Source organism: Heterodontus francisci, chromosome 3 (assembly GCF_036365525.1).
Source record: "Heterodontus francisci isolate sHetFra1 chromosome 3, sHetFra1.hap1, whole genome shotgun sequence".
Taxonomy (NCBI): Eukaryota; Metazoa; Chordata; class Chondrichthyes; order Heterodontiformes; family Heterodontidae; genus Heterodontus; species Heterodontus francisci.
This window is the reverse complement of record NC_090373.1, coordinates 31,761,554-31,773,636: the sequence shown is the minus strand read 5'-3', so window position 1 is coordinate 31,773,636 and position 12,083 is coordinate 31,761,554. Positions and strand designations below refer to the sequence as shown.

Sequence of the window (12,083 nt, the reverse complement as noted above, 5' to 3'; positions counted from 1 at the left end):
TGCCAGACCTGCTGAGTGGTTCCAGCATTTCTTGTTTTTATCTAAAGCTGTCATCTCAGTAACATTCACCCATTGAATATAATCTGTGTATGCATGTTGTTGAACTATAATTAACCTTTAGAGATGTGTCACACTGCTATTGCTCTTTCATTGAGATGAAATAAGCTATAGTGTTTGATGTCTTTACTATTTTGTTTTGAGTTTCCGACAATTCACATCAACATTTAAATCAATGTGATGTTTCAGAATGTTACCGCATGACACTGAGGAAATGGCAAAAATGTTTAATTATTACTTACATCTTTTATAGATCAAAGTAGGACTGTAGTAGAGGACCTAAGCACAGTGCAGAAATAAGTATTCACAAACTAAATCAGTGAGTTGAAAATTAGATACGTCACCATGCCCTGATCCCAAATAGTGGAGGAGGTTGGGGAGGAGACAGCGGATGGACTAAATGGGAATTGTGTTAAAGGCGTGGAAAGTGGCAAATATTCACCTCTTTTTTAAAAAAAGCCAGAAATTGACTAGCAATTAGTCCTACATCAGCTGTGGGCAAATCTCGAGTCCATAATACAGTTTGAAGTTAATGAGCAAGTGGCAGAAAGATATGGGCCAATCAGGAACAGTCAATGTGGATTTGTAAAGGACGGGTTATGCTTGAATTTTTAAGGAAATCACAGGATGAACAGATAAAGCAAACGTGAAGGAATGCTGAATATATGGATCTTCAGAAGAAATTTGAATAAGTTGCCACCATTTTTTTTTTTCATTCAGGGATGTGGGCGTTGCTGGCTAGGCCAGCATTTATTGCCCATCCCTAATTGCCCTTGAAAAGGTGGTGGTGAGCTGCTTTCTTGAACTGCTGCAGTCCATGTGAGGTAGGTATACCCACAGTGCTGTTAGGAAGGGAGTTCCAGGATTTTGACCCGCGACAGTGAAGGAACGGCGATACAGTTCCAAGTCAGGATGGTGTGTGACTTGGAGGGGAACTTGCAGGTGGTGGTGTTCCCATGCATTTGCTGCCCTTGTCCTTCTAGTTGGTAGAGGTCGTGGGTTTGGACTTGTTACAAATATGGCACACGGTGCTAAAGGAAATGTAGCGACATGGATAGAGGGACAGCTGGAGAACAGTTTGGTGGGTAGTGCTGTGTCCCAGAAATTGTTTTTGCTACTTATATAGAGAGGATGGTATCAACATGGAAAGTAGTGAAGTAGATTGCAGGAGGAAAAGGACAGATTAGTAGAGTGGCCAGATAGGTAGCAGATACAGTTCAATGCAAAGAAATGTGAAGTATATATTTTAGGAAAAAGAGTGAAAGGGAGCATACCCTAAATGGTAAGACTCATACATTAATTGTATGGAGAGCTCAGGTTGCAGCTATAGAGCTCCTAAAAGATAGGAATACAAGTAGCTAAGGACACAAAAAGACAAATACGATTGTGTTTTAAAACATATCTGTATTTAATATATAAACACAGGTGAGATGTTAAGTTTTTTAAAAAGCATACAGAACCTTGTCATAGACTACAAAAGCAAGGAAGTTATGCTAAACCTTTATAAATCACTGCTTTGGCCTTAGCTGGAGTAGTGTTTACAATCCTGGGCACCACATTTTGAGAAGGGTGTCAAGGCCTTGGGGAGGATGTAGAGATTTACCTGAATTATAGCAGTGATAAGGAATTTCAGTTATGTGGAGTGACTAGACAATCTGGAATTATTCTTTTTAAAGCAGTGAAGATTAATGGTTGACTTAATAGAATTGTTTAAAATTATGGAGGATTTTGAGAGTAGATAAGGAGAAACTGTTTCCACTGGCAGGTGGATCAGTAACCAGAGGACACAGATTTAAGATCATTGGCAAAAGAACTGAGGGGAAGAGATAATAGATTTTTTTAATGCAGTGTTATGTAGTGTTATGATCTGGAATGCACTGCCTGAAAGGGTGGAAGCAGATTCAATAGTAACTTTAAAAAGGGAATTTAAAAAAAAGAAAGCCTTGCATTTATATAGTGCCTTTCATGCCTTTGGGATGTCCCAAAATGCTTTACATCCAATTAAGTACTTTTGAATTGTAGTCACTGTTGTAACATAGGAAGCACAGCAGCAATGCGATGACCAGATAATCTGATTTTTAGTGATATTGATTGAGGGAGCCAGAACATTAGGGATAACTCCCCTCCTCCTCTTCAAAATAATACCATGGGATCTTTTACGACCACCTGAGACAGCAGACGGGGCCTTGGTTTAACATTTCATCTGAAAGACAGCACCTCTGACAGTGCAGTATCCCCTCAATATTGCACTGAAGTGTCAGCCTAGATTTTTGAGCTCTGGAGTGGGACTTGAACCCACAACTTCTGACTCAGGTGAGAGTGCTATCCATTGACCCAGGGCTGACACATATTTGATATATACTTGAAAAGGAAAAATTTGCAAGGTTATGGGGAAGGGTAGGGTAGTGGGTCTAATTGAATAATTCTTTGAAAGAGCTGGCACAGGCATGAAGAACCAAAAGGCCTCCTTCTGTGCTGTATAATTCTATTCTATGATACTAGTTAGGCACACTTGGAGTACTGTGTGCACTTTGACTACCCCATTATAGGAAAGCAATTGGAGCTGTGGAAAATGTCCACTGCAGATTCAGTAGAACACCAGGACTGAGAGGTTATAGTTACAAAGAAAGGCTTGAAAAATTGGGACTGTTCACTGGAACAGTAAGGTTCCGGGGATCTACTAGAGATGTTCAAAATTATAAAAGGTTTTGAGATGATAAATAGTGAAAGAGTGCTTCCATTGGTTAGTAATAAGTCATCATAAACTGAAGAATATCACTTGAAGAATGAAGGAGAAATTGAGAGTTACCAGATCATGGAATGCTTTATCACACATGGATATTTAGGAAGAAAAACATTTAGATTTAAAAAGGAATTAGTTAAGTATTTGAAAAGAATGTAAAAGAATATAGAGAAAGTGTAGATAAATGTGATTAGAGTAGGCAGCTTCAGTTACAGCTAGCACTGACACAAGTACAACAGACCAAGTGACCTATTTCAGTGCTGGAAACCCTATGAATCCCTTGCCATGGGGAGCAACTGACTGGGCAAGGCCATCAAACTATGCTACATTGTAGCTAGTGGGTAGAGGGTAACTGAAGTGTTTTCTGATTATCCATTTAACTTTCTCCCTTTCTGCAGTTTCCACTTTGCCTTCCAGTATTATCATTTCTAATAGTTTATTCATGAACAAAATCATTTGCCTACTGTTCCCACTCCTGTGCCTATGAAAACAACTTGCATTTATATAGTGCTTTTAACATAGAAAAACATCCCAAGGCACTTCATGGAAGCATAATCAGACAAAAATAGCAGTGCAATTCATCTTTTCACAGGGTCTTGCCTGATAAAAATTGACATCAGTCTCACTTATGAGGCAAAATTTTATAGCTGCTCTTTTCTTTTGGGCCTCCTTATCTCGAGAGACAATGGATACGCGCCTGGAGGTGGTCAGTGGTTTGTGAAGCAGCGCCTGGAGTGGCTATAAAGGCCAATTCTGGAGTGACAGGCTCTTCCACAGGTGCTGCAGAGAAATTTGTTTGTTGGGGCTGTTGCACAGTTGGCTCTCCCCTTGCGCCTCTGTCTTTTTTCCTGCCAACTACTAAGTCTCTTCGACTCGCCACAATTTAGCCCTGTCTTTATGGCTGCCCGCCAGCTCTGGCGAATGCTGGCAACTGACTCCCACGACTTGTGATCAATGTCACACGATTTCATGTCGCGTTTGCAGACGTCTTTATAACGGAGACATGGACGGCCGGTGGGTCTGACACCAGTGGCGAGCTCGCTGTACAATGTGTCTTTGGGGATCCTGCCATCTTCCATGCGGCTCACATGGCCAAGCCATCTCAAGCGCCGCTGACTCAGTAGTGTGTATAAGCTGGGGATGTTGGCCGCTTCAAGGACTTCTGTGTTGGAGATATAGTCCTGCCACCTGATGCCAAGTATTCTCCGAAGGCAGCGAAGATGGAATGAATTGAGACGTCGCTCTTGGCTGGCATACGTTGTCCAGGCCTCGCTGCCGTAGAGCAAGGTACTGAGGACACAGGCCTGATACACTCGGACTTTTGTGTTCCGTGTCAGTGCGCCATTTTCCCACACTCTCTTGGCCAGTCTGAACATAGCAGTGGAAGCCTTACCCATGCGCTTGTTGATTTCTGCATCTAGAGACAGGTTACTGGTGATAGTTGAGCCTAGGTAGGTGAACTCTTGAACCACTTCCAGAGCGTGGTCGCCAATATTGATGGATGGAGCATTTCTGACATCCTGCCCCATGATGTTCGTTTTCTTGAGGCTGATGGTTAGGCCAAATTCATTGCAGGCAGACGCAAACCTGTCGATGAGACTCTGCAGGCATTCTTCAGTGTGAGATGTTAAAGCAGCATCGTCAGCAAAGAGGAGTTCTCTGATGAGGACTTTCCGTACTTTGGACTTCGCTCTTAGACGGGCAAGGTTGAACAACCTGCCCCCTGATCTTGTGTGGAGGAAAATTCCTTCTTCAGAGGATTTGAACGCATGTGAAAGCAGCAGGGAGAAGAAAATCCCAAAAAGTGTGGGTGCGAGAACACAGCCCTGTTTCACACCACTCAGGATAGGAAAGGGCTCTGATGAGGAGCCACCATGTTGAATTGTGCCTTTCATATTGTCATATTGCAGAGAACCATAAAGTCAGACTATGTAGCATGCAGTGTAAGATGGAGCAGGAAGGATATCCTCTGCCGGTGAACAAATTCAATATTACAAACCACACCACATAACAGCAACATAAGTGTTTGGATATCTGGAATTGGTTTGCAATAGACAAGAAAAAACTTTTCCACAAGGCAATTTCTCCTTTAATTTCCTCCTAGCTTTCTATTTGTTTTTAGTAATACGCAATGTCCTAATTTGCTTTTTAGTAGTTTAAAATTCCTGTTGAATTTTGAGTCTTTGAGTTACCACAGTATTGATGTGTAATTAGATCAGTTAGATCTTCTCAGCCTTTTGCACTGTTTACTATTAAATGGCAAGGCAAAGTAGGTATGAAAATTTGGCCATTTGAGAGAATGTGCAAGTATGTACAATCTGTTCAGAGGATCAGAAACAGTTATCCAACTCTTTCGGAATTTTGAATATGTTAGTTTGGCCTCAGACACCGGAAACATCAGAGGAATGTATGATGGTATGAAGAGAGCTCTTGGGCCAACCATCAAGAAGATCACCCCCCTCAAATCTAAATCGGGGGACATAATCACTGACCAACGCAAACAGATGGACCGCTGGGTTGAGCACTACCTAGAACTGTACTCCAGGGAGAATGCTGTCACTGAGACTGCCCTCAATGCAGCCCAGCCTCTACCAGTCATGGATGAGCTGGACATACAGCCAACCAAATCGGAACTCAGTGATGCCATTGATTCCCTAGCCAGCGGAAAAGCCCCTGGGAAGGACAGCATTACCCCTGAAATAATCAAGAGTGCCAAGCCTGCTATACTCTCAGCACTACATGAACTGCTATGCCTGTGCTGGGACGAGGGAGCAGTACCCCAGGACATGCGCGATGCCAACATCATCACCCTCTATAAAAACAAAGGTGACCGCGGTGACTGCAACAACTACCGTGGAATCTCCCTGCTCAGCATAGTGGGGAAAGTCTTTGCCCGAGTCGCTCTGAACAGGCTCCAGAAGCTGGCCGAGCGCGTCTACCCTGAGGCACAGTGTGGCTTTCGTGCAGAGAGATCGACTATTGACATGCTGTTCTCCCTTCGTCAGATACAGGAGAAATGCCGTGAACAACAGATGCCCCTCTACATTGCTTTCATTGATCTCACCAAAGCCTTTGACCTCGTCAGCAGACGTGGTCTCTTCAGACTACTAGAAAAGATCGGATGTCCACCAAAGCTACTAAGTATCATCACCTCATTCCATGACAATATGAAAGGCACAATTCAACATGGTGGCTCCTCATCAGAGCCCTTTCCTATCCTGAGTGGTGTGAAACAGGGCTGTGTTCTCGCACCCACACTTTTTGGGATTTTCTTCTCCCTGCTGCTTTCACATGCGTTCAAATCCTCTGAAGAAGGAATTTTCCTCCACACAAGATCAGGGGGCAGGTTGTTCAACCTTGCCCGTCTAAGAGCGAAGTCCAAAGTACGGAAAGTCCTCATCAGAGAACTCCTCTTTGCTGACGATGCTGCTTTAACATCTCACACTGAAGAATGCCTGCAGAGTCTCATCGACAGGTTTGCGTCTGCCTGCAATGAATTTGGCCTAACCATCAGCCTCAAGAAAACGAACATCATGGGGCAGGATGTCAGAAATGCTCCATCCATCAATATTGGCGACCACGCTCTGGAAGTGGTTCAAGAGTTCACCTACCTAGGCTCAACTATCACCAGTAACCTGTCTCTAGATGCAGAAATCAACAAGCGCATGGGTAAGGCTTCCACTGCTATGTTCAGACTGGCCAAGAGAGTGTGGGAAAATGGCGCACTGACACGGAACACAAAAGTCCGAGTGTATCAGGCCTGTGTCCTCAGTACCTTGCTCTACGGCAGCGAGGCCTGGACAACGTATGCCAGCCAAGAGCGACGTCTCAATTCATTCCATCTTCGCTGCCTTCGGAGAATACTTGGCATCAGGTGGCAGGACTATATCTCCAACACAGAAGTCCTTGAAGCGGCCAACATCCCCAGCTTATACACACTACTGAGTCAGCGGCGCTTGAGATGGCTTGGCCATGTGAGCCGCATGGAAGATGGCAGGATCCCCAAAGACACATTGTACAGCGAGCTCGCCACTGGTATCAGACCCACCGGCCGTCCATGTCTCCGTTATAAAGACGTCTGCAAACGCGACATGAAATCGTGTGACATTGATCACAAGTCGTGGGAGTCAGTTGCCAGCATTCGCCAGAGCTGGCGGGCAGCCATAAAGACAGGGCTAAATTGTGGCGAGTCGAAGAGACTTAGTAGTTGGCAGGAAAAAAGACAGAGGCGCAAGGGGAGAGCCAACTGTGCAACAGCCCCAACAAACAAATTTCTCTGCAGCACCTGTGGAAGAGCCTGTCACTCCAGAATTGGCCTTTATAGCCACTCCAGGCGCTGCTTCACAAACCACTGACCACCTCCAGGCGCGTATCCATTGTCTCTCGAGATAAGGAGGCCCAAAAGAAAGAAAGAAAGAAAGATAATCACCATAACAGAAAAGGTGACTAGTAGCAGAGGTGGCTTTTTCATTGAAAACATCTTCACTTATTTGCATGTCTTCTTAAATTGATGATTATACAATTATCAGTTCTTTTTAACTGGTTGATAGTAACCATGTTGAGTTATTGCAGAAAGTGTGCTTTCCTGTCGGAAGATACTTGATGTGCAATACCAGTTAAGAGAACTAACTGTCCTCAGTACTTTTTTTTACTGCCTTACTCTAGTGCACATTAGCACTGCTTGTAATGTTTTGAATAATTCATAATTATGCTTTTCTTGTTTCATTGTTACATTTCTGCAGTGTTTTTGATTCTTGGAAATAGCATAGATCATTTCAACAATTAATTATTCCTTCAAATTACTGAAATGAAGTTTTAAAAGGTGTTTTTTAAAATTTATTTTTACCTTTTCAAGCACAGATTTATGGACATATAACAAGTCAATGTAATATCAGGAGTTCAGCATTCTCTGCTTTATACTGATGATGCACAGGGAAAAGATGAATTATGCGTTGGGCTACTCAGAGTCCTGCACTAAATATAACTGCATGAGATTGCCTGGTGAGATATGCTAAATAATACTTATAAACTTAAAGCCCTGTTAGTTTAAATGAAAATGGAAGGTTTAAGATATTATTGGATCAAATTATAGAATAGAATGGAATGTAACTTGTTTTTAAACATTAAACCATGTAAAGTTTAATTATACAATGTCATTGCACTGAACATATTCTTGAACTATAGGCACATTTGTGCATTCTTTATACATCGTGGGAATATGCACTATAAATATCAGATTCTAGATCTTATTTCTGCTAACTTAAAATACAGTATATATTTATGTTAAATCAGTTGTCTTGGAATTTTATGAACACTGTTTAAATTGTTATGCATGATGCAGTATTGAATCTTTATATCATTTCAGAAAATTAAACATTGCAATTTTTACCTTGTTTGCTGAAAGGTTTATTGATAGTATTTGAACACCACAGTGGCTGCTATAATTTATGGGGCCAAACAAGGCAATTTAATGCATCATCAATAATAGAAGGGTGTCATTCTTCATCCTTCAGGGCGAAGACTCTTGTGTTGAGCTTACAGGTGAGTTTGAACTTAATTTGGTCTACAGTTAGTGTAGGTAGGTGATCCAATTTCTACACAGATATTCATCTCCACATAACCTAAGAATGCTTCTTTAATACAGGGTGTAGTTTTTCCAGTTGGCAATGTCAATACCCCGCAATTGATTAATTGTCTGAATAGTCTAAATGTGGAGCAAGGAGGTGGTGGACTTGTGTCGAGTCAGTGGAACATGAAGCCCACATCTGAACCAAGTGATGAGGACTAACCAAAATTGCATTTATCTCCACACTACTTCTATAGATATTCTTTCTTGGATAGTGTTTTGTTTAAAACTTCTGTTTGAAATAAGAGCAATCATTTGAGAGTGGGGTTGGTGATTCATTGTCTTTTAAATCTAATGTTTTACTGAAATGCCAGGTTCAGCTGCTATTGTCGATTTTAGTCCTTAAAATGCCTGATTATCATCAGCATAAAACAAACTGGGTGATCCTAAATAGTTACTCAAACATTCAGCCTTATCTTCCACTACAAGGAAAGCATGATAGAACCACCAAATCATTTTGACTCTCTGCACCTATTTAGATTTTTTTCTTGTTGTATCTGACATCAGTTCATCATGATGTATACTGTCACTGATAAGCTGCTGATACTTTATCCCAATAGTGTAAACAGACACTCACCACTTCAGATTGTTATGGTCAAGTGAGGAGGGGTTAAAGGGCTTCCCTCTTTTTCCTCTCCTTGTTAGACTACATCATGTTTAATTCTTTATTAAAGTGGATGTACTGGCCAATTCAGTAGGTGTTTGATTACTTACTGTGATCATTTCAAGAACCAATCAGACAGGTTTTCTTGAGTTAACAAAGAAAGGTTAACTTTATTGTACTTAAACCAAACTAATAAAAGAATAAACAACATGCCAACTTCTACTCTCACACACACTAGAGGTTTGCACATACACAAATAGGTTACAGAGTGGGGAAAGGTAGATGGGTTGAGTTAGAGGCCATAAAAAAGTCTTTGGAGATTGGTGATTCAGCTGGCTTCTCGCTGAATTCAGTGGTCCTGAGGCTTTTAGTTTGAAGAGGTAGATGACTGGTTCAGTGAGTCTCTTGGCGATAGCAATGCGGATGATTTCCTCAATGGGGTTTCTGATTATAGCCTGAGTATGCAAAGGTGGTCAGTCAGCAGGCATGATTTGAAAGGTTTCAAGCTAGAATGGAGAGAGGGGGACGCCCACGTAGGGTCTGCTCATGTCAAAGTCCAGTTGCTTCTCCTCTGCTGCAGAGAAAAAACACCAGCTTATCAAGAACAGGTTCAAACCAGTTCCAAAATGAGTGCAGAAAGGCTGAAAGTTAAAGATCGAGGCTCAAAGTGACAAAAGGCAGGTTCTGTTAGACAAGTGCTTAGTGTGTTCATATGACATTCCACTGTCTGCTAATTTAGCACGTCAATAAAGGGAATGTCATAAAGATGCATTACACGTTCATCTGCTTCTCTTGCCAACATTAGCATCCAAACTTCAGAATTTTCAGCTTTGAAACATCCGGCGGTCATGAAAAGTGCTATATAAATGAAACTCTGCCTTTATTTAAATGTTTGGATTTGCAGCTGGTGCAGATATCATGCCCGAAACTACAATTCCTGACAGCAGCAAACATGTGCACTGACTTCTGGTCAAAATGAGCTAAAGGATGCTGGCTGTTTACAGGCTTAAAAACTAAAAGGTCACAGCATTAAGTTTAGGAGATCAGGAACATCTGTAGATTATTGGCTTGCTTCTAATTTATATGAACCCCACCCCCACTAACAGTAAATCCCTGTGTGAGATGAGCATAATACCTTTGTTACGGCCAGGTGAGGGTCTCAGGCTCCCCTCTTGCCCCTTCCTCTTAATTGCCCGCAACTGGGTTTATTCCTTTTAAACAGTGGTTGTGCTTACCACCTCTGAGTGTATTTTATTTACCTTTTTCCTTTCCTGTGATTGCAAAAGAACCAATCGGACAGGTTTTCTTGAGTTTAAACAAGAGGTAAGTTTATTATACTTAACAATCTAACCTGATTTAAAATACCTAAAAATATGCTACACATTCATGCACATTCACATGTGAATCACACACACACACACAAGTAGATTACAGGAGGGAAAATAGATTTGGTGGTTGGATTAATGTCCAGAATAAATGGAACGTAAATAAAGTCTGTAAAGTGTGTGATCCAGTAGTCCTCAGCTGAAGCTGTATGCTTGAAGTTCTTGGTTGGTCAAAGTGTATGTTGGCTGGCTTGCTGTGCTCAGGATTTTCCTGAAGGCAGAATTTGTAGTTGGTTCTCTTTTCCTGGTTTCTGGTTGTAGCGGTCTGTAGCCCTGGAGGGTCCCCCAGTCGCAGACAGTTTTCACTTGATGTTTTCTGGGGAGAGAGAGAGACAGGAGAGCAGCCGTATTCTCAGGTTTTTCCAGAATTTTCTAATGAAATTCAAGGTTCGACATGCCCCAAAGTGTCCATTCACACTTGGAAGGGGTTGTCTCTTTCAAAGTCAATGGGTGGGGATGGCCTTGATTGCCGTGCTAATGAAGCCATCCTAAGTAATTTAATCACTTAAAGACATTGCCCTGGCTGGGCTTGTTAGACTTTATGTCTCCAGTCCAATCTCCTGGTATTTCAAATGTACATACCAGTGGCCATCTTGGTTGCTAGGTTTTTTAAAGTTACTTGTAGGGTTTTTCATCATTAAAAGTCTGCAGTAAGTTTCCAACTGATGAAATTAAATGTTTCTCATTTGGCATGTAGGGTTTTCCTGACACCTTCCACTTGCAATCAAGCCATGGTATGTTCAGCACCCGTAAGATTTATATAATTTCTGAGGGTCTTCCACATAGGACAGGGTAGTTCAGCAGCACTGGGTCTTTCTACCACTGGAATTTTGAATGAAGTTCAGATTGATGAAGAAGAAAATGAACAAATTTGCAATTGTACAGCACCTTTCACATCGCAAGGCACTTTACAGCCAATGAATTACTTGTGAAATGTAGTCACTGTTACATAGGCAAATACAGTACGAATTCAGCCTCATGTCAGCAAGATCAGTAACTGCTCCAAGCTATTAACCCTCTCTGTCCTCCCAAAAGAGTCTTTCTGTTTAGGATAATAATTTAAACAGGTGAAGACGAAGAGTAGTAACGGCTAACAAAGATGAAGTTCTTTGTAATTGTTTTTTGTAAAAGATGCTGCCTTTTTGAAATCTTGTTAGGTGGACCAGTACAAAAAATGCATAGCACTAACAGGAAACAGAATATAAATACCACACAGGATGATGCCAAGTATTACATCAGAGAGTTTGGCTCAAGGCAGTGGTGTCCAACCTGTAAGCCCTCAGGTCACATGCAGTCCCTAAACCCTCGCAAGTCAAAGTAACCCAGTTCTATTTGTATGCATACTTTATTCACTGGATTGTTTTGTTTAAATTCTCTGGTTTGGAGAGAGCTCCTTTTAATACTACTGTTTCATTTCTGGATAATTCCAAATCAGAACACCAATATGTTTTAATATCCATAATCTGAGGGATGTGTAACTTAATGGGAGCATGGATTGTGGCTCTCATGGTATGCACCTAAAATGGCCCATGGAAGCATAGTTTGCATATGCCTGGTTTATGATGTTCCAATATCTAACTGTTGTACAAACAGGCCCAAGACCATCACTTTTGGAATACTGACAAAGTTGACATATGTTGAAGTTAGGTGCAGTTGAGGGAATGTAGA

The 12,083-nt window shown here is 41.7% G+C and overlaps 1 protein-coding gene across 1 annotated transcript in view; it reads left to right on the top strand.

Moving 5' to 3' along the window:
• The window catches only part of LOC137366750 (pecanex-like protein 1), a 329,693-nt gene extending 321,105 nt beyond the window's left edge, over nt 1-8,588 (top strand). The window contains exon 35 of the mRNA XM_068028407.1: nt 8,445-8,588. Within this exon, the coding sequence (XP_067884508.1) occupies nt 8,445-8,588 (144 nt within the window). The remainder of the gene's footprint in view (nt 1-8,444) is intronic.
• Nucleotides 8,589-12,083: the final 3,495 nt, after the last annotated feature.